This window comes from Myotis lucifugus, unplaced genomic scaffold, assembly GCF_000147115.1.
Source record: "Myotis lucifugus unplaced genomic scaffold, Myoluc2.0 scaffold_112, whole genome shotgun sequence".
In the NCBI taxonomy this organism is placed as follows: Eukaryota; Metazoa; Chordata; class Mammalia; order Chiroptera; family Vespertilionidae; genus Myotis; species Myotis lucifugus.
The window spans coordinates 1999776-2021840 of NW_005871160.1; the positions used below are offsets into that span (position 1 = coordinate 1999776).

Genomic DNA, 22065 nt, shown 5'->3' on the forward strand with positions numbered 1-22065 from the left:
ATTCTGGCCCTTTGTTACCCTTGTAGATTCCAGAAAAGCCAATATTACAGCTTTCTATAGATAAGCACTGGGAACAAGGAGAAAGTCTCATCATCTTGATTTCAGTTCCTCCTTTACCAAGTCTTCTTGCCACTTATGAGAGGCTGATGCCTCTAAGGGTGGAGAGCTTCTACAGGTAGAATTCTAACCTTCCCCCTCATTATTTCTCCAAAATTTTAGAATACTTTATAGTTTTCCTCAAACTGGGAACCTGGAATATTTAGACTGGAATCTGAATTTTAATTCTGACTTTGACACTAACTGGCTGTATGAGCTTGGGCATGACCTGGGGCTCAGGTTTACTCATTTTAAAATGACTTAAAAAGAGAAAATCCGGTGGCAACTCTTTTCTAGGTTTACAATTCAGTGTTTATGTATCATGACCTCTGATAAAAGTCAATATACTGTTAATTAGGGTAGAAAGTTGTACTGTATATGTCATAAGTGAAGATATTCACTTTTCCTTGTGCTGACTTTGAAATGTAGTACAAAGATTTTTTTAAAAAAAAAACTCTTTATCAACTACAATATTAAGATTGTATTTGACCTTAGCAACTGCAGTTCTGAGGATTGGATAAGATCCTGGTTATGGTCTTCCCAGGCACGAACATTCATTTTCCATACTACATAGATCACCCAGCTTGGGTTGGTCCACAGATCTTTTTCTTGCGCATTTCTTTCTGGGGATGAATGCAATTGAGCAAGCAGATAGGGTCTCGGGGAGAGATCCACAAAAGTCATGAGAGTCATCTTACCCCCAAAACTTGCTACGACTTTAGGGACAGCTCTAACGGCTGTGTGACTTCTGAACCTTCCCCTGGCTTAGAGTCCACATCCATAAAATAACACCTATCTTGCAGGGTTACTGTAAGAACGAGGATAGAGGTAGGGTTAACACCATGGCAGTGTATTAAAAAAGCACATGGGGAGGAGCGGGGAAGCCAATTATGTCCTTACTACCAATTTCCTCTATTCCATATTAATTTAAAAACATCAAGAGGTTGAGCCTATGTTGTCCGGATCGGGTAAAAGAAAAGAAGGGAAAAAAAAGGGTTATAGCAAGTTTTGACATTTTTCTCAGCTCATTTTATTCTCTGCAATTGAGAGTGTCTCGTGGGCGGCTTCAAGTTCTAGAACTGGAGTTATAAAATAGCTGGGTTCCAGTCCTGGCTCTGCCCCTTACCAGCTGCATGATCTCGATTGGTTTCTCAACCTCTCCTAATTCCTGGCTACTCCAGATAGATAGGATTTCCTAGCTGGGACTGACCATTTTCCTCTCTCAGTTTCCTGATCAGAGGGGCGTGAAGGCCATCGGGGATCCTCCGGCCCAGCAGCCGCTCGGGTGCCAGACGAGCCTGGAAGAGAAGGAGGCCTGCGGAAGGAAGTAGGGCGGGCCTGGAATTCCCGCCTCTGGAGCGTGCGCGCTCACGCACGCACGCACGCACGGCACGCTGCGGAAGCGCGTACGCAGGCCCAGCCCTCGTCGCCGCCGCCATTTTACCTCCTGGTTCCGGCCGCACGGTGTAGGCTGTTGTAGCGGGAGGGGTGGGGGCCCTCCAGAGTTAAGTAGCTGCCGTCGACTGCGCCGATAAGGCCGCCGGCTTCTCTTTTTCACTTCCTGCGCAATCGCACGCTCGAAGATGTCCAAGCGGCACCGGTTAGACCTGGGGGAGGATTACCCCTCCGGCAAGAAGCGTGCGGGGACCGATGGGTAAGCCAGGCCGGGGGCGCGAGGCAGCGGCTCGGGCTTTGTTGGGCGTCCCGGCGGGGAGCGGGCCAGGGCCAGTTTGGCGGAGTGGGGCCCGGAGCCCGGCCCTTTGTTTCCCTTTGGGCTCGGTTTACTAGCGGCGGGTCGGGGGAGAACGGCGCCACTCCGGGCACTCGGCCGGGCAAGGGCGCGGGGAGATGTGTTGCGCGGCCACCGCCCGGCCCAGTCGGGAGAGTGAAGAGGCCTGTGGTGGCCACGAGGGCGCCTTTCTCCCCGGATTGAGCCAAGCAAAAGTCACTTGGAGGGGAGCGGGCGGGAGGAAAGCGCGGACCTCGTGGCCTGGGTTCCCGGGTGAGGCCTGATGCCCAGGGCGGGGCTGGGGGTGGGGAGTGCGGCGGGAGTATTGGCTTCCGAGGGCGTCAGGCACTTCTCGGGGCGGAGCGGCCGGGGAGAGGACCTCGGGGGCCGGCGGGGGCCCAGCCGGGAGAAAGGAGGGCGGGCGGGCAGTGAGAGCCGCGCGTGGGTCCTTGGCGGCTGGTGTGGGGGTGGCGGGAGTTGAGTGAGGCATGCGGGCGGGGAAGGGAGAGGAGCGGGCCTGCGGGGAGAGGGGAAGACGTGGACTTGATCCGAGGGGCAGGGAGGCTGGTGGTTCGGGGCCGCTGCTTTCACACTTTGGCGGGAGAGCGCGTGCCTCCGTCCATTCAAACAGTACAAAGTAGACACTAGGCAAACTTCCGCTTTCTGCCCACGCTCCCGCCATCTCCTTTATTTCCTGCCTTGGCCCAAACAGTGGCTGTTGGGCATGCCTGGGATAGGAACTAGAAGGCATCGTTTTTGCCCATAAGTTCTTTTGGATTTCCACCCGTCCCGCCTTCGTTCTTTTGAAACAAGAAGACCCTTTGCAAAAAAAAAATGTTTTTTGGTATTTCTGGCAGAATATCGCCAGTGGAGAGTTTGAGAGTCGAAATACCACAGAGACTCGTGGTGTTTCAGATTCCTTTCCCTTATAGCGTGTCTTAAAAGGTACCGATGAATTTAACAGTTGCATCAAAATCATTTCTTGTTCAGCGTGAACTTTTGTACCTGAAGTAAAGGTATTTATTTGGATAATTCAAGCAAAAACACAAAAGTCTGGGTATCCAACTGCTTTGCATAGTTTTATGGTTTAATTGTGTGTATGTGTTTCAGATCACTGTTTCAGGTCATCTGTGTAACTTTTGTGAGTTTTTGTTCATCCAAAGCCGTGTCTAGAGTATAAGCCCGGGCAGGTTAAGGGTGTACGTTTTGACACCCTCCCTTGTATTGGATACGGGAAGCAGAAGTATTTTAACCGTGTACATTTCTTAGTTTACAATGTTAAACTTTAGTCTTTCTCTCTAGTCTGTCCCTCCCCCAAAAACACACACAAAACTTGAGAGTATTAGAGCTGCTGGTCATGGAGTGTTTAGAATTGGAAGTGATTTTAAAAGAGAGTGCAGTCAACTCCACTTCAGGGATGAGAAAGGGAGACCCAGAGTTGTTAAGGTGGCTTATGCAAATTTACACAGTTCACAGCTGGATTTAGATCCTTGATTGTTTATTTTCATTCTTAGCCTCTTTTTCTATTACAGCACACGTACTATGACTAGTTAAGAGTCATTAAAGTCTCTTTTAGGGACATTTATGATGTGGATCAGTAAAGTGGGGAACACTTGGTTTTTGGTTCCTGTGAAGCAAAATTAATTGTCATCTGGCTCAGATGCAATTGATGGCTGGCTGTATGTGCACCATTAAAATGCTTTTCTTGACATTAGTGGTCCCATTGTACATGGCTTGCTCCCTTTCTCTTGCAGAACAGGTTATCTTCATAGGTCAAAGGTGGTGTGACCTTATGGTTGACTCCCTTGGTTATTATATGACTTCTACCTGTAATAAAGCCCAAGTTCTGAGATATTTTGGAGGGACATTTGTATAGTTATTTCTGTGTCACCTGAATATCATCTCATAAAACGAATTTTCTTTAGCAGTGAGCTTAACACGTTTATTAGTGCTCGGTTTTCCCCCCTGTATATTTTATAACTTAAAAGTCACTTTTGCCCTAGCAGGGATGGAGTATCAGCCCTCAGAATGAAGGGTCCCAGGTTCGATTCTGGTCTGTTGCAGGCTCGATCCTTGGCTCTGTTTGGAGTGCATGTGGGAGGCAACCAATCGATTTGTCTCTCACATGGATGTTTCTCTCTCCCTCTCCCTTCCACTCTCCCTAGAAATCATTGAAAAAAATGTCTTTAAGTGAGGATTAACCCAAAAAAAAATCACTTTTGTTGACTGTCGTGCAGTCTTGAAGATTATTTTTTTAAGCCTTGGTATTAGCAGGTGGTTTTATCTGAGAGGGTACACTGCCAAACATGGCTGTACCATTTCCCCAGTACTGAGAAGGGGAGGTGATTGATTCAGGGGAGATTTCACTCAGATTCAAGCTCCCAAACTATATACAGGATGGGGCAAAAGTAGGTTTACAGCTTTGAACATGCAAAACAGTTTATTCTTGTATTATTTATTAATGTATTATTTTCCATACAAAAAACTGTAAACCTACTTTTTCTCCATCCTGTATAGCTTTATTTATTCCTGGTATATTTAATTTTGGGGTCAGGTGGATAAGTTAAAGGTTTATGATATAAACTGACCTCATTTTTTCCCCCATCGTCCCACAAATTTATACATATACTAACCGAAAAGACAACCTACTGTTGAAGTATGGGGGAAATTTTTTGAAAATAGGGACATTTTTCACTTTGATGTTAGTTTTCGATATTCCTGACGAGAGCTGTTTCTGTTAATTGTGGAAATGTGGAACAAATATGCTAATAATATCTGTAGAGTACATACTGTTCTGTTGAAACTATTCTAGATGCTTTATATATAAAAGCAATCACTACAATCTGATATAGGTGAGATTAACTTGCTCCATACATGAAGATATAAACAAAAAGGCAAAGAATGCCATGAAATTTTCATCTGTCTTTAATCCTTTGATGAACTTTTTAAAAAGATTTCTGCATATTTGTTCATAAATATGAATTATAATATTTAATGTCAGTGGGATGTTTCAGTATGTTTTTATTTACTTGGAAATATGTCAAACTACAAAATAGGACTACATTAACCTTTTCATTGGCTGCATAGTATTCCACTCGTGAAGGTGTGTCATAATTTGCTTAACCAATTTCCTGTTCTTTGATGCTTTGGTAATTTTCCAGTCTATCATTTTGTAAATGAAAAGTATGGTGAACATCCTACGTCTACATATTTGCACACTTACATCCTTAAGAGAAGTTCCTGGAAGGGAGATTACCATATTAAAAAAGCAATGCTTGTGTAAAATAATTCTCATTTTGATTACTAGTTCATATCTCCATTAGCAGTATTCTAGTACCTGTTATTCCATGTGGAATTTTAACATGTTATTGTAAATTTTAAAAAAAACACCTTGAATGATAAGCAGTATTTCATTTAATTCTTGAACTACCCCACAGGGTATATGAGTAACCACTTTTTAAAAAGGAGGAAATAAATAACTGGTCATCTAGTTAGCCTAAGTGCTGAGCTAGGATTGAACCGAGAGAGTACAGAACCACCTGTTCAACAACTCATACTTTCCCCTTGCCAGTATTGTGGCTAAGTGATTATAAAGCACTGTTTTGATAGTTTTAAAGCATTATACCTCAACTAGTATATCTTCATAACAATGAAACTCCTTTATAATAAAAGAGCCTAATTTGGTCTAGCCATGTTGGCTCAGTGGATAGAGCATCAGCCATTGGACCAAAGGGTCCCAGGTTCTATTCCCATCAAGGGCATGTGGTTTGGTTGCAAGCTTCTCCCCGTCGGGGCCCTGGTTGGCTCGTGTGGGAGGCAACCAATCAATGTGTTTCTCTCACATCAATATTTCTCTGTCTTCCACTCTCTCTAAAAAAAATCAGTGGAAAAACATCCTCATGTGAGGATTACAACAAAAAAAGTGCCTAATTAAAATAAAAGTTGCATACGAGCAAGTCTACACATACTTATGAAGCAGTGGCTTTGAACCCTCAACTGACTTAGTTTTTATTTTTCCTTCCCCGTTGACGGTCAACAGTTTGAATCATAAGCAACATTTTGAGATGATTTAATTTGCCTTCTGCAGCTCAGTGCTTCTTTTACTTTTATATCCCAGTTACCCCCATTTCATTTCATCTTTGTGCCTTCAGAATGCATTTTGGGCTTAATAGGTCCTTTAAAAACATCTTTGTTAGCATAGATATTACTGTAACAAAAAACAAGGTGATAATATGATTTACTTTGTCCATCACTCTCTGCTCCCATATTTTATAACCTTGAAAGGTCAGGTCCATATGTTAAGTGCTTGGTGCTGTGCTAGAGATATAGGAGAAAGATGTTAATTAAACTTTATATTGTAGCACCCCCCCCCAACCCCCCCATCGACCTGTGGAGTGCTACAAATGTGAATTGTTTTTACTTAGATCAGTTGTTCTTTAAAGATTCTTTTATGTTCTGTGATTTTTAAAGATATATCCAGTCTTTGGACCATTTGTGGCTACAGTGCTTCTCATTTTGCTGGGCACGTTTCTATTATAAACTGTTCCTCATTCACATTTTTGGGGCAATATAAATGAGCACCTTAGACCAGGGGCAGAATGAGAGAAGCAATGAAAGGATAACTAATGGGATGTTTCAAAGATAGGCTAGGAAGCTCAAGATTTGAATTGATACTTCATCTTGTATGTTTATTAAGATTTCCTTTTTCTGCCAGATGGGATGAGAGACTTTCATCCCAGGTTATATGTCCTGTGGTGTGCATTGGGATATATGTATGTGAATATAAATAAATTCCCATGGAATAGAATCTATATATATATATAAAAAGCCAGCGATGGGAACGCCCGGACCACCGTTGCTATGATGCCCATTGCCGCCAGTGAGCCAGCCCAATTGGGGGGTGGCAACCTCCCGCATCCCCCCAGCTTGACCCCACCTGTGCATGAATTTGTGCATTGGGCCTCTAGTTTTTATATATTTGGGAAGGACAAGATCAAATTGGTTAGTTTATTTCTGTAATTGGGGAACCATCCTTCCTCTTGGGTTTAGCATTTTAGCTGTATTCTACGGGGGGCGGGTTGGGGGTGGCGGGTGTTACTGTTGCCCAGCTGATGTGCTGTTACAGAGAATTAATGGTCTTCCACTCTGCTTCTGACAATCAGGGTGTAGGAAATTTGTATGTCTTGTGTGTTATGAATAGGAGCAGTGACATATCTAGTGGCTTCTGTCATAGCTCCATGTTGTCTGTTTCAAGTCTAGGTCCAAACACCTGTGGCAAGTTTGTCTGCCATAGGACTTGGTCTGAAGTAAACTGGATTTGTAGAATGAATAAGCATAGATTATTTCTAAATTACTGTGTTAGGTATCCTCTGTAGTAACTGGAAGTAGATATTAGAATTGACTATTTAAAATTGGCCTAGTTTCATATAGTGCACATCTGTACAATTTTAAATAATGTAGTAGTGTACATAGGTTTACAAAGTACTTCCAATGTTTTACTATTGCTTTAGGGATATCATGCAAGAGTAAATGAAACAAGAATAAAAAGTGTTTTAATTTTAATTTTTCTTATACGGCAATGTATGCTTATTGAACAAAATTGGGAAAATGCTGAGAAGTAGAACTCATACTTACATTACTATAATGTGAAGTGGAATTGTCTTTTTGTCTACAAGCAGTATTCTTGCTAAATTTTGAACATAATGTTAAGTGCAAAAAATACCTTTTTACATACTTGAAGAAGACTCTGGGAGTTTGTGATATCATCCTTTCTTTTTATCTTTTTCTTTTTTTTACCTGATTTGCTTCTACCTTTTCCCCACCCCTGCCCTCAGTATTGAACTTCTACCTAAAGGTTGTGAAGAGACTGTCCCTTAACAGAATTTGAGGTGTCATCAAGAAAGGTGGAAGGATGTTTATACATTGGTTATAAGTTCTTTTTTATTCTGGTACTTATATAATTCGAGTTTTATATCAGTGTATTTATTTGGTTGTTGCACATTTACTTTGTGAATATAACAGTGCTGTGAACATAAGTTTTGCATAAAATTCAGAATGTGAATTCTAAATTTTTTTCTTTCTTTTCTTTAGGAAGGATCGAGATCGTGACCGGGATCGGGAAGATCGGTCTAAAGATCGGGACCGAGAACGTGATAGAGGAGATAGAGAACGGGAGAGGGAGAAAGAAAAAGAGAAGGAATTGCGAGCTTCCACTAATGCTATGCTTATCAGTGCTGGATTACCACCTCTAAAAGCTTCCCATTCAGCTCACTCAACCCACTCAGCACATTCAACACATTCAACCCACTCAGCACATTCAACACACACCGGACATGCAGGACACACATCACTTCCACAGTGCATTAATCCGTTTACCAATTTGCCCCATACTCCTCGATACTATGATATTTTAAAGAAACGGCTTCAGCTCCCTGTTTGGGAATACAAGGATAGGTTTACAGATATTCTGGTTAGACATCAGTCCTTTGTACTGGTTGGTGAAACTGGGTCTGGTAAAACAACACAGGTGAGTTACTGTATATCATGCTACAAGTTTTATTAATGTTTAAGTTTATTAAATGATGTTTATTTGATCCTTCTGGTCATTCTCATTGTCTGCTGCCTGGTGGGGTATCTTGAAAAATGGCTGCTTTGGTGTTTCATACTTTTTAGTGATTTTCAGAGTGGGAATCCAGTAGGGAGTACCTGTTTTCCTGAATCTGTAGGGGGAAATAGCAGTGCTGTTTTGTTTTTGTTTTCTGGTTTTGTTAACATTAAGGATGGCAGAGTGGTGTTCTCCCTCCCACTTTGACTCTGGGGTAGTACAAATTTGGGATTAAGGTTTATTTTCTAGTGCTTGGGTGAAGAAATCTGAATCTTTGAAATGGTTTCCACTTTTGTCATTCTTGCTTGTTTCTTTGCATTGATTTATTTGTGTTTTGTTTTGTAATTGTTTTGAACCATGTGATTATTATCTGTTTTTAAAATGGAAGAGCTAAAGTTAAAGTCTCTTTACTCCTGACCTCCATCCACCTAGATAACCCCCTACACACACACACACACACACAGCCAAACACTTAATTAGTGTCTTGTTAGTAATATATCCAGGACATTTTCAAACATGGGTGAGCCATTTTTTTGCTGGATCCATGTTATTGATATGTAGGCTGCTCTAATGGTTGTTTTGTATGAGCAAGTATTATCTGTAGGATAAATCCCAGAAATGGGAATTGCTGGGTCAGCGGATTATTTGTGTAATTGTGATACATAAAACCAAATAGCTTTCAATAGGTAACATATCAGTTTACCTTTCCATGAACATGCATGACAGCATATGTGGGAAACCATTTGCTTGTTCTACTGAACTTGAATCTGATAGGTGGAACATGGTGTTTTAGTATGATTTTAATTCACATTTTCTTGCTAAGATTGAGGTTAACCATATTTTCATAGGTTCTAACCTGATCTATCAATTAAAAATTTCAACTTGTAATTCCTGGCCATTGTAGAAAATTTGGAAAATTCAGGGAAGTGTTGAAATGAATTTAATGATTACTTATAATTATTAATATGTTGTGTTTCCTACTGGCCTGTTTTCCATGTTATGTACCTATGATGATACATGTTTATATTTAAGCATACTGCATATACAAGTTATCCTTATTTTAAATTACATATGCCACAAATATATCAGTTTGAGTATTTCATGGAGGCATTTTGAAGGCCACAATAGCAATTAAAGTAGGAAGCTTTTATTAAAGTCTAAGCCAGCGGTTCTCAACCTGTGGGTCGCGACCCCTTTGGGGGTCAAACGACCCTTTCACAGGGATTGCCTAAATACATCCTGCATATCAGATATTTACATTACGATTCATAACAGTAGCAAAATTACAGTTACGAAGTAGCAACGAAAATAATTTTATGTTTGGGGGTCACCACAACATGAGGAACTGTATTAAAGGGTCGCGGCATTAGGAAGGTTGAGAACCACTGGGCCATAGTGATTTTTCTTTTTAAATGAAGGAAAACTTAGTGTTGATATTAGGAACTGAAACTGTTGGTTTATTTTTATCATCTGATAGAAATTTAAAGAATTAAATACATGAAAAGATACAACTCTGAAACTTATTAATACAGTATTTTTAATACATCTAGCTTATCTCATTTGCATAGTATTAACAGCACCCATTTAATTAGTTAAAGCCAGGCACTGTGTACTTGGTGTGTATTACTTAAGTTTTTCAACATTTCTGCAAGGAAGTTGTTAATCACCATTTTATAGATGAGCAAAATGAGGCTTAGATTTATGAGAATATTAGGTTTAGTGGGTTTCCCTGGGTTACATAGTAGATTTAGATGAACTCAATATTTAACTTTTTCCCTTTGTCTCACAGCCAAAGTTGCATTTATTTCATACTGCTATTCTGTGGTCTTTTATGGTTAAATTTTATTTCAAAGATGAGTTTCTGGTGGTGTTGTGTGTGTGTGTGTGTGTGTGTGTGTGTGTGTGTGTGTGTATGTGTATGTGTTTAGATGAGTTTCTTTAGCAGTGTAGAGAAAGGTCCAGTCAACTCAAAACAGGTTTATGATTATTTCGATTAATTTTTTTGTTTGTTTAGAGATTTAAAATATTTGGATACTGAGGATTGCAGGGCATTTGGGGAATTTGAGGGGAAACTGAACAGTTAAATAATGAATTTCATCCAAATGCTCTTTGGTATACTCTTAGTAAACTCAAAACCATTAAGAGTAGTCAGCCATTTTTTGTTTATCTTATTGTGCCTAGCAGAAAAATGAAATTCTCCAAACACATTTAAATAATGACTAACTTGATTGAGACTCAATAAAGACATTTTACATTGCAATCCAATATGCACATGTGGTTCCCATATATAAGAAACTAAAGCTAGTTCAGCTAAGGGACAGTATGAGCAAGGGCATAGGTTTAGAGAATGGAAAGCATTGTATGCCCTGGACAGAGTGTAGGATGTTTAGAGTGGGGTGGGGTTAGTGAAACTGGAGCAGTAGGTTGGGCCTTAATATATCTTGCTGTAGATTGAGGAGCCATCAGCTTTTCTTCCTTCCTTCCTTCCTTCCTTCCTTCCTTTCTTCCTTCCTTCCATCCATCCATCCATCCATCCATCCATCCATCCATCCATCCATCCATCTATTCATCCATCCATCCATCTTTATTATTGAAAGTACTACATATTCGTCAGAGCTTTATAATTGGAGGGGAATGACAAGGATTTTTACAAAATGTCCTGTCTGGTAAGAAGGTTGATGACAGACTGTGCAGGAGGTTTAAAAAAATTTGGACTCTGTATGGGGTAGTAGAGTGGAGAATTAATGATAGCTAGGAATTAAGTTGTAACTTTTTATTAAGTAGAGGGCCTGGGAGGAATTAATAAATATTTGGAGGAAGGTGAAATAGTTTTGGTTTTAAACTTGTTTAATTTGGGATACCAATAAAATATTCTTCAGGTGGAAATGACCACTAGGTAAGAGTTAGGATTGACATTTGATGTATTATAGGTAGTATTAGAAGTTAGAAGAGTAAGACCAGTCAAGATGATATATAAAACAAGAAGACTAGAGGGTTGAGGATCTGTTTTTAGGAAGGAAGGAGCTGAAAGAAAGGAATAGTTTTAGAACATCCGAACCCTGGCATGAATAGCCAGTAGCCTGCATATTTCAGGACCTACTTCCTTTCTCAATGCTATTCTTAGAAATATGAATAGATGGATTAACTTAGCGGTTCTTCAAATATTGTCTGGGAACCCGTGAAAGTTCTTGAAGCTGTTACAAAGTTCCTGGGATTTTATTTGTACACTTAACACGCAAAACAAAAGTATTGCAGAACATTCAAAATAGAAGCAGATAAAAGAATCCATCTGTCTTCTGTTAAGCTAGACGTTAGAGATAAGCAAAAATGTCAAACATGTATTCTTGCTAGACGTTTTTTGCTTTGGAAGATGTAGTTATTTTTCATAGAAAATGTTTATGTTAACGTGGGGTGAATTTTTATTAGGAATTTTAACTATTTCATTTTAATTTCCTAATATATAAATCTATTAGTTGTTTGGCATCCTAAGTTATTTTAAGAATATAGAGTTTCTGAGATCAGAAGTTTAAAATGGCTGAATTAGCCAAAACTGTTTATATTTTAATTTTTAAGTGGGAGTAACTTATCCATTTCACTGGGGTGAATTTAAAAAATCTAAGCATTCTTGCCTTGAGAATTTTGAAGTAATTTTAAAGAGCTTTAATTGACCACTGAATTTTTTTTTTTCATTTTGTTTGGCTTTCTGAAGTGCTTTTTGTGTTTGTGAGAGGCTTGCTGAAATGAAGATATATCTATATCTATATATATAAAAGGCTAAGGGACCATCCGACTGGTAGCTATGACGTGCAATGACTACCAGGGGGCAGATGCTCCTGCGAGATTCTGTCTGTCTGTCTGTCTGTCTGTCTGTCTGTCTATCTATCTATCTATCTGTCTCCTTGCAGGAAAACCACTTAAACCTTTTGGCCTGTGGGTTTACAGACTCAGAGAGCCACTTCTCTTGTAGTTCAGTATTTTCATTCATTTAAAATCATTTAAAATCCTTTAGAGATACACATTTCCCTGGCTTGTTTGGCTCAGTGGATAGAGCATCGGCCTGAGGACTGAAGGGTGCTGGATTCAATTCCACTCAAGGACACAGGCCTGGGTTACGGGCCCGATCCCCAGTAGGGGGTGTGCAGGAGGCAGCTGATCAATAATTCTCATCATTGATGTTTCTCTCTGTCTCCCTCTCCCTTCCTCTCTAAAATCAATAAAAATATATATTTTTAAAAAAGAAATGCATTGTTGTGCTTCTAGAGAAGCAGTGTAACCACCCCTCCCTCTTTCATATTATTTGTCGGTAACAACACATCCCAAAGTTATAGAAGTAACCTAACTAAAACGTAATAATAGTACAGCAATCAGTATTCTTCAGGTATTATTGTACAAATTCTATATCAAAAAAATCCTCCCACATGCATTTTTTTTTTAGCATTAGAGTCTGATGGGTTTTTGAAAGCTTTGATGGAGACTCATCATGTCCTTGTATGATGAGTGGATTCCCATTTAATGTAGAAAAGTGCTTAGAGTTTTCCCATGTGTTGTTGTTTTTTCCAAGTAATGAGTGAAGAACCATGAAATTATAGACCTAGTAGCTTTTATTGATGATGAAATAGGCAGGAAATGCCCTGTTCATGGCAGTCAACCAACTTGTGCTTGCTGGTTTTTCTTCCTTTCCCCTTGGCTGCCCTCCCTTCTTCAGGGAAATGCTGCTGCTGCTTCTCTAGGTCCTGTTCTATTCGACAGTGACTGAAATTGACTTTTAGTATGTTACCTAAGGTGTTGCCATTTTGCATACCTCTCCTAGATTCTCCTGGCTTATGAAACAAATTTTGAATTGAGTTAAAAGATAACAGCTATATAATTATAAGTGGATGTGATTTCTAGTTTCTTGCATTTTGTAACTCAAATTGTATAGGAATTCAAGTTATAGTTTCTTTGATTTTTCTTTTTTTGAAACTAACCTTTGTTATAAAGTAGAGTTTTTCCTTAGTTGGATTTTCCCCCCAGTAAATAGAGAAATGGTCAATGGTGGAACTGTTGATATTGTACAGCAGGGGTGGGAAACCTTTTTTCTGCCAAGGGCCATTTGGATATTTATAACATCATCCTCGAGCCATACAAAATTATCAGCTTAAAAGTTAGCTTGCTATATTTGGTCAAACATGTAATTAACTCACCCCTAATACCTTGGCAGGGCCAGATCAAATGATTTCGAGGGCCTAGTGCTGCTGTGAGCCGCATGTTCCCCACCCCTGCTGTAGAGCATATTCAGCAAAGCCTCAGTGGACCTAGTCTACTCAGGAGTACAGTTATGTCAGTGTTAGTCAATGACCCTTCCTTGGCTTAGAGTGCTCATACTATTATAAGTTTGAGTCATAAAAAATAATTTGTGGTGTGCCTAATTGAATTTTGTGTTCAGTTATTCGAATGTGGTAAAGTACTTAATGTTAAATATACTTGATATGCAGGCAGAGTAGAATTAATTTAAATGTGAAATTATTTGATAGATTCCACAGTGGTGTGTGGAGTACATGCGATCATTACCAGGACCCAAGAGAGGAGTTGCCTGTACCCAACCCAGGAGAGTGGCTGCAATGAGTGTGGCTCAGAGAGTTGCTGATGAAATGGATGTGATGTTGGGCCAGGAAGTTGGTTACTCCATTCGATTTGAAGACTGCAGTAGTGCAAAAACCATTCTTAAGTAAGTACTATCTTTAAAAATGGAAAATTTCTCTGAGTTTTCTGGTGGAGTCTCAAGTCACCCAAATTTAGAGTAGTCCAGAGTAGACCTTAGACTTACTAGATAGCATTTTTATTATAGACTAGAGGCCCGGTGCATGAAATTCATGGGGGGGGAGGAGTGTCCCTCAGCCCAGCCTGCACCCTCTCCAATCGGGGACCCCTCAGGGGATGTCCGACTGCCGGCTCTCACAATCCGGGACTGCCTGATTGCCCCTAACCACTTCTGCCTGCCAGCCTGATCACCACCTAACTACTCCCCTGCCAGCCTGATCGACGCCTAACTGCTCCCCTGCTGGCCGATTGCCCCCAACTGCCCTCCCCTGCCAGCCTGATCACCCCCAACTGCCCTCCCCTGCCAGCCTGATCACCCCTAACTGCCCTCTCCTGCTGGCCTGGTTGCCCCTAACTGTCCTCCCCTGCTGGCCTATTCGCCTTCCCCTGCCAGCCACCTTGTGACCACATGGGGGCAGCCATCTTGTGCAAGGGTGTGGTGGTAAATTTGCATATTACCCCTTTATTATATAGGATTCTGTTTCTTGGTTGTAATACATGTTCAGTAGACATTGAAGTTCAAAGGATAAATTTTAGTTGGTGCCAAATTTTAGGTGAAATTTTGTATCATTTAAATGTGATAGAAAAATAGACATACCTTAGTAAAGGACAGTTACTTTTAGAAAGAATGATGTGGGATGGAATATGATTTATTTAGGGGAGAGGGTTTTTAATGTTAATTATACACCTATTACCAAACATGTTATGAACTAAAGGGAGAAATCCTTTGTTCTGTAATACACTCTTGGAGTCTCCTCAAAGTCCTCATTCCTCTTCATTATTGCATGGTACATGATTGACTTCCATATTGAGTTTTCTAACATTTTATTTAGCTTAATATTTTGCTTTCCTCTTACTTGCATTCTGCATAAGTTGTGATATATGTTGCTTGATGGTAATTCTTTTGAAAAATCTTTCCCCTTTATTGCTCTGTTTATTTTGTATATATTTGACATTTAAATCATTTTCTAAAAATGATTTGTCACCATGCAATCTTCCCCTAGAGGTTGTTTATAAAAGACAATTTTGGAACACATTATATGGACAGTAACGTGAGTCTTTGATGGCAGAAATATCTACAATGTTATGGGAGGGAACGATATATATCACATAAATTTTTTAATGTATGCAGAAGTAGAATAGTGTAATGAACTTAAGTGTATTTATCATGAATCTTTAATCATGGCCAGTCCTGTTTTATGCATATTCCAATCCCTTTCTATCTCATAATTTGAAGCAAATCCTAGACATCATACTGTTTCATCTGTAAATATTTCTGTGTATGTATCTCAAAAGATAAGGTTTTAAAATATAGTAACTGATATCACAACTTACATTTTTGTTCTTAATCAAAATACCCAGCTAGTTTCTTTGATATATATTTTTTATTTTATTAGAACTTGAGATTAATAAATTCGGTATCATTTTAATAGCAGTTGAACTTTTGTTTACTTAAATCAGTTTGTCTATGACCTAAACCTTCATTGAATAAACCTTTTAGTTTAGTGATAATCACAGGCTGTGGTTTTATATTACTTAAAAATGTGATAATGTCAAGGACTTGAGATAATAAAAGGGCAGCTTTTACTCATTTTTAGGAGGAATACTCTGACATTTGCTTCACTATGCATTGGACTTTTCTTGGTAAGCCACAGTGGAGCAGGGAAAACAGAATTTGGAAAATGGGAGATGAGAAAGTTATATGCAGTATTGGGACAGAGAGAGAGAGAGTGTATGTGTGTGTAGGAAGTGGTGGGCTTTCAAAAGATGTATGCTTGTGAAAGAATCTGGTTCTATTACTAGATTAACAAGTAACAGACTTGATAGCTCCAAATGAAGGTGTTTTTGGCATTGTGATTATTTTTTTAATGGAATGGTTTCCAGAGGGTAAAACTAAACTTTAAAAAAAAAATTTACTCCGGACAGGGTAAGGTTATTGGGATTTCTTTTCAAATCTTCTGAAGAGCTAGAAGCTAACTTAGTGTAATGTCTTTAAGTGATGTTAAATCCTGTTTAATAGTACTGGTCTAGTGGTAGTTTTGACTAATGGTAATGCTCCATCAAAAATAGTGTTTATGAATCCCCAGGTATATTTTGTATTGTCATCTATCAACTCATCTTGAGAACATAGATGTTAAAAACAGTTAAAGCCTTAACTAAATGAAGATTGGCTACATAATTAGGTAGGAAGAGTGAATACATCAGACAACTATCAATACCTTCCATTAGCTATTTTCATATATAGGTTTTAAATATTTATGTGAAGCCTTTAAATTTTTTTTACCAAAGGAGAACTGACTTCTGAAGTTTCTGCCTAACAGACTCAGAATTTAACCATTATCTTTTTTCGATTCATGTTTGATGATAAGTACTATTTGTATAAGTTTGTTTGAGAGTACTTTAGCTAAATTAGTTTCTCTTTAAGTCATCTCTATACAGATTAAGGGTCCAAAGATAGTTTCTTCAGTGTTTGGGACACTATACAAAAATTTTAGGTTCTAGGTCTAATATTGTGTCATTTTCAGAGGATTGGTTCTAGGATAAATTAGCGCACACTGTGTTAGAGTAGCCTTAAATAGCTATCCCTTCCCCACAGGCAAGTTAGTTTGCAAAATCACCACTGCTAAATGGTTTTTATGTTTCATTTGTTATGTACTTGTCTGCTCTCATCTTTTTTTTTTTTCTGAAGTGTTTCTTTTGCCAACTTGGAAATTATGAAACATACAGAAAACCCAGTGAGGTAGCCAAAGAAGAGCAAGACCTGTCAGAGAAAGATAGGCAAATTTGAGACTAGTCAGATAAAAATACCTTAATTTATTTTAATGGAAGAAGAGGTTGATAGACTTTTGCAGTGGATTTTAAGAAGCACTTTGTAGTTGCAGTTATGACAGTTTTTAAGATTTTTTTTTTTTTTTTTTTTTTTTTGAGGGAGCCGATAATTCTTTAGGGAATAAAACAAGTTTGATAGTCTTGAACGTTCTGGAAGACATCACAGTATTTGAAGTTGTTAATTTAATAGTTAATTTCACTGTTATTTTAGGTGATGCTGCCTTTTTTATTTTTTTACCTGGCTTTAAAATTACTGCCCTCTTTTTGATATTGAGGGAACCCTGTAATTTACTTAGTCATTTAGTCAGTTAATACTGAGTATCTCCTGTATGTCAGGCGGTGCTAGGTACAATAAAAAGTAAATCTGGTTCCTGTCTCCATAAGCAAATAAAAAGTAAATGTAAAATTTTAAATTGTGATTAGGCGTCTGAAAGAAAACATTGGGATTCATATGAAATAATGATTTGAGAGCACAATTTAGGTTGGGGAAGAGAAGGAGAATTGAAAGTAATGGTTTGCTAGAGTAGGGGTTGTGTTACAGGGTTCAGAAAGAGCTTTCTAGGTTGATAGAACAGTATTTTAAAAAAACTATTTTGGGGGTGTAGGGGAAAATAACCTTTTTATTTGAGAAGGCTATTTTGTATATTTTAAGTATCCAACTGGTTTGTGTAAGTCAGCATTCCATGCCAGATCTCTTTTGAGATATTATAGACTGCTTTTAGACAGTATGGTGATCACAGACTGGCCTCTCCCTCTTGGAGTATAACTCTTTGGGAACAGAGATTGTGTCTATCTGTGTACTTGCTTTGCACAAAGTTGCTTTGCACAAAGAACCTTTAAAATAGAAGGGGTAACAGTGTGAAATTTGCCAATTCAAAATAATAGACTGGGAGTCTTTGCAGCATAATCATGAAAAAGGGGTAGATTTTTCATGGAAAGACATTTTCCCTAATTTGTTGAAACATCTCTTGGAGAGGGTATGGTAGGGTGATTTGGTATACATAATTTGCCTTTTATTTTGAAGTTTTTGCTTTGGTATCAGATTCATTTCAATTTTGGAATCTGTCACAAGGCTAAGGACCTGATCTGGGGTAAATGTTTATGAAGCAAATGTGCTGTATCTCTCTCGGAGGACACATGTTTTTATATATAACTTCAGGACAAGCTTCTAGATAATCAAGAAACGTTCAAGGTAAGACATGGTTGAAATTTATAATTGACAGTGAGAAAAGAATAGTCTTGGGTTTCAAGGTGTGATGAGTCCCTTGTAAAACTTGAGGGATAGAAGTTTTGAACAGATCAGCCAAAGAAATACTACTCATACAATATGGATTCGAAACTTGTAGAATTTTTTAATCTCGAAAAGCCAATCTAGGCAAGAAGATGAAAGGAATTTAAAAATAAGGGTCCAAAGATAGTTTCTTCAATGTTTGGGACACAATACATAAGTTTTAGGTTCTAGGTCTAATATTGAGTCAAAATAAGAGCCCAGGGCAACACTACTACAATAAGGGGCTGGCTGGTACAGAACCTTTAAGGTTGACATTGGGGAGGATTATCAGATATTGCTACAGCAGATTCTTTGGGGCCCCTGGAAACAACAGTTTGAAGCACCAACTGCATATGGCCTATGTAGAGATTACAGCAATCTCATTTTAGAATAGATGGCTTAAGGAGAGAATCAAAAGGAAATAGATCCTAGAACACAGGCTTCACAATCAGTGCCTGGTTGTGTGCCAGCTCTGCCACTTATTAGCTGTGATCTTGGCTACATTAATGAACTTCCCTGTGCTTAGTGCTTTTTCGGAACATGGAGCTAGTAATTATTTTACAGGGTTGTTCTGAGATCAAATATGTTAATTTGTGTACAGCCCTTAAAGTAATACCTGTCACCCAGCAAGTGCTAAGACAACATTGCTTCTCTGCTGCTGCTGATGATGGTAGATTTCCGTTGTGAGAAGTTATTAGATCTTATTACCCGTTAACTTAGTTATCCCAGTTTATTAGAAAGAGGTTTATTAAACCAACTTAGTGAAGTCCTTAGTGAACTGCCCTCCCCTGCCGGCCATCTTGTGCGAGGGTTTGGCGGTCAATTTGCATATCACCTCTTTATTACATAGGATTAATTTTAAGCTAATTTATTGAGCATCTGTTAATTAGTGGTAGGCTTTGTTTTTGTTTTTTGGGTTTTTTTTAAAATATATTTTATTGATTTTTTACAGAGAGGTAGGGAGAGGGATAGAGAGTTAGAAACATCGATGAGAGAGAAACATCGATCAGCTGCCTCCTGCACATCTCCTACTGGGGATGTGCCCGAAACCCAGTTACATGCCCTTGACCGGAATCGAACCTGGGACCTTTCAGTCCGCAGGCTGACACTCTATCCACTGAGTCAAACCGGTTTCGGCAAGTAGGCTTTGTTTTAATTTAAGTATAGCACTGAAGTTAAAGGTAGTTTTACTGGATATTTAGAAAGGGATTGGGTGGTAATCACTGTCCTCCCTCTAGAATTAGAAATCTGTTGGCTTGTGTTAGTTTCTAGAAAGCTAACTTGATTTCCTAAAGGACTGCATATATTATTACACTAGAGTCCTGATGCACAAAATTTGTGTATGGGTAGGGTCCCTAAGCCTGGCTGGCCATCAGGGCCAATCTGTGGGGTGGTCAGGGGGGCCCCTGCTGGCACCCGCCTTGGCTGGCCTGGGGTCTCTGGGCTGGGGGCAGCTCCTGCGTTGAGCATCTGCCCCCTGGTGGTCAGTTCGCGTCATAGTGACCGGTCATTCTGCCATTGGGTCGAGTTGCATATTAGGCTTTTATTCTATAGAGTAGGATTTGACCTTTGTGCTTATACTTAAGCCATGCAAGATATTAGTTATAGAAGGCCTTTTGTTTAGAGTGCCAATGTCTTTAAAAAATGTAAAACAACCTAGCTTTCTGTAAATTCTCTTGTGAGGATGGTTAGGCATTTTCTTCAAAACCTGCGAAAATTTGAGGACTGGATAGTGGGGTGGGGTTGTTGGGTTGGTTTTTTGATCCTCACCAGAGGATATTTTTTTCCATTGATTTTTAATATAAAGGGGGGAGAGAGAGAAACATCATTGTGAGAGAGAGACACATCGATTGGTTGTCTCCTGTACCATATACCTTGGCAGAGAATCTAACCTGCAACCCAGGTACTTGCCTTTGACCAGGAATAGGTTTGTGGACCAATGCTCTGACCACTGAGCAAACCAGCCAGGGCTGGATAGTGTGTTTTGAGAGAAAAATTTTTTTTCTGTTCTTCTAACTCTGAAATACATAGAATTTTAAAAATTCTATTTTTAAAAACATCATATTTATTTATTTGTTTGTTTGTTTGTTTGTTTGTTGTTGTGTCAATCGTTACCCAAGGATATTTTTCCATTGATACTTAGAGAGTGGAAGGGAGGGAGAGACACAGAGAGGGAAACATCGATGTGAGAGAGACACATCAATTGGTTGCCTCCTGCATGTGCCCCAACCAGGGCCGGGAAGGAGCCTGCAACGGAGGTAAATGCCCTTGAGCAGAATCGAACCCGGGACCCTTCAGTCCATAGGCCGACATTCTATCCACTGAGCCAAACAAGCTAGGGCCTGAATGTATTTTAATTGTTTACAGAAACAAAGCTGTGTGCTTTGACTGCTAATGTTAAGCACTTTGACTAAGAATCATGAGGTGATACACACTACAAATGTGGTTTGGTATTTTGTCTACTTTCTTTTTGTCCATTTTTTGTTGTATTAGGAATGCATTAAAACATTGCAGATTTCAATTTATTCAAAATAATATAAGTTGCCTTTCCATGTGACTGTTTACATCTACTAGTTCTCATTGTAAGTAAGTTCTCATTCCTATAGTAAGATTAGTGTTGCCTCATACTGTAATGTTTTCCTAGGAATATGTCATTGAACTTGAACCTATGTACAGGGGGGCCTTGACTTACGAGTGTTCCGACTAACGAGTTTTTGAGATACCAGCTGTCTCTCGGCCGATTTTTTGCATTGAGTTGATAGAGTAATTTGAGTTAATGAGCTCCTTAACGAGCTCGGTCTCGGAACGAATTAAACTCGTAAGTCAAGGCCCCACTGTACTAGTAAATCTTTGTTTATCCTTTACCAATGAAAAGAACATTAAGTATATAAAGAAACTGTTACTAGTGTCACTGGCGCTTTGCCTTGGTTGGGGAGGTAAGCTGTGAAGCATTTAAGAGGTAGTTTGAATGTCACATGCATTGAAGGAGACATTGAGACTTTGATAGCAAGATTAGGTTTTATTTATTTAGTTTTTAATCTATTGCTTTATTGATTTCAGAGAGGAAGGGAGAGGGAGAGAGAGAGAGAGAGAGAGAGAGAGAGAGAGAGAGAGAGAGAAACATCCATGATGAGAGAGAATCGTTGATTGGCTGACTCCTATACACACACACACACACACACACACACACACACACACTTGGGATTGAACCCACAACCCAGGCATGTGTCCTTGGCTGGAATCGAACCCGGGACTCTTCAGTCTGCAGGCCGACACTATCCACTGAGCCAAACCGGCTAGGGCAAGATTAGGTTTTAAATAGGGTAGAAGTTTCCATGCTGCCTTGGTTTATAGTATGCTTAATGTCAGTAATTTTTTTCATAGTACCCTAGGTCTAAAGAAATAATTCAGAATTCTATTTATTTAGTAGCTCAGTCCTAACAACTTAAGTATGTATATTTTAACAACTTAATAGCACTTTAAACAAATACCAAACATAAGTTGAAAGAAGAAAACCCCAATATTTTAATTTCATTCTTAACCACCATTATTTACTAATGTGATGTCTGTGCCAGTGGAACACTGCAATTTCTTAAATGTTGGACTCAGATTGGGCACTGCCACCTTTATTTTCTGTGCTGATTTTTGTCTCATACAGTTGACCCTTGAACAACACGGGGGTTAGGGGTGCTGGTCTGTCATGCCCATGTCAAAAATTTGAGTTGTTCCTAGGTATCC

The 22065-nt window shown here is 39.3% G+C and overlaps 1 protein-coding gene and 1 long non-coding RNA gene across 2 annotated transcripts in view; one reads left to right on the forward strand and one right to left on the reverse strand.

Moving 5' to 3' along the window:
* Positions 1-1102: 1102 nt before the first annotated feature.
* LOC111826939 lies at positions 1103-1658 on the reverse strand. Its single transcript, XR_002830391.1, has 2 exons — positions 1541-1658; positions 1103-1394 (listed from the first exon to the last, which is right to left on the reverse strand). It is a non-coding gene; the product is annotated as an uncharacterized LOC111826939 (long non-coding RNA).
* The window catches only part of DHX15 (DEAH-box helicase 15), a 55256-nt gene continuing 34702 nt past the window's right edge, over positions 1512-22065 (forward strand). Inside the window, exons 1-3 of the mRNA XM_006093272.3 lie at positions 1512-1750; positions 7916-8351; positions 13943-14136. Coding sequence (XP_006093334.1) covers positions 1680-1750; positions 7916-8351; positions 13943-14136 — 701 coding nt within the window. The 5' untranslated portion in view covers positions 1512-1679. The remainder of the gene's footprint in view (positions 1751-7915; positions 8352-13942; positions 14137-22065) is intronic.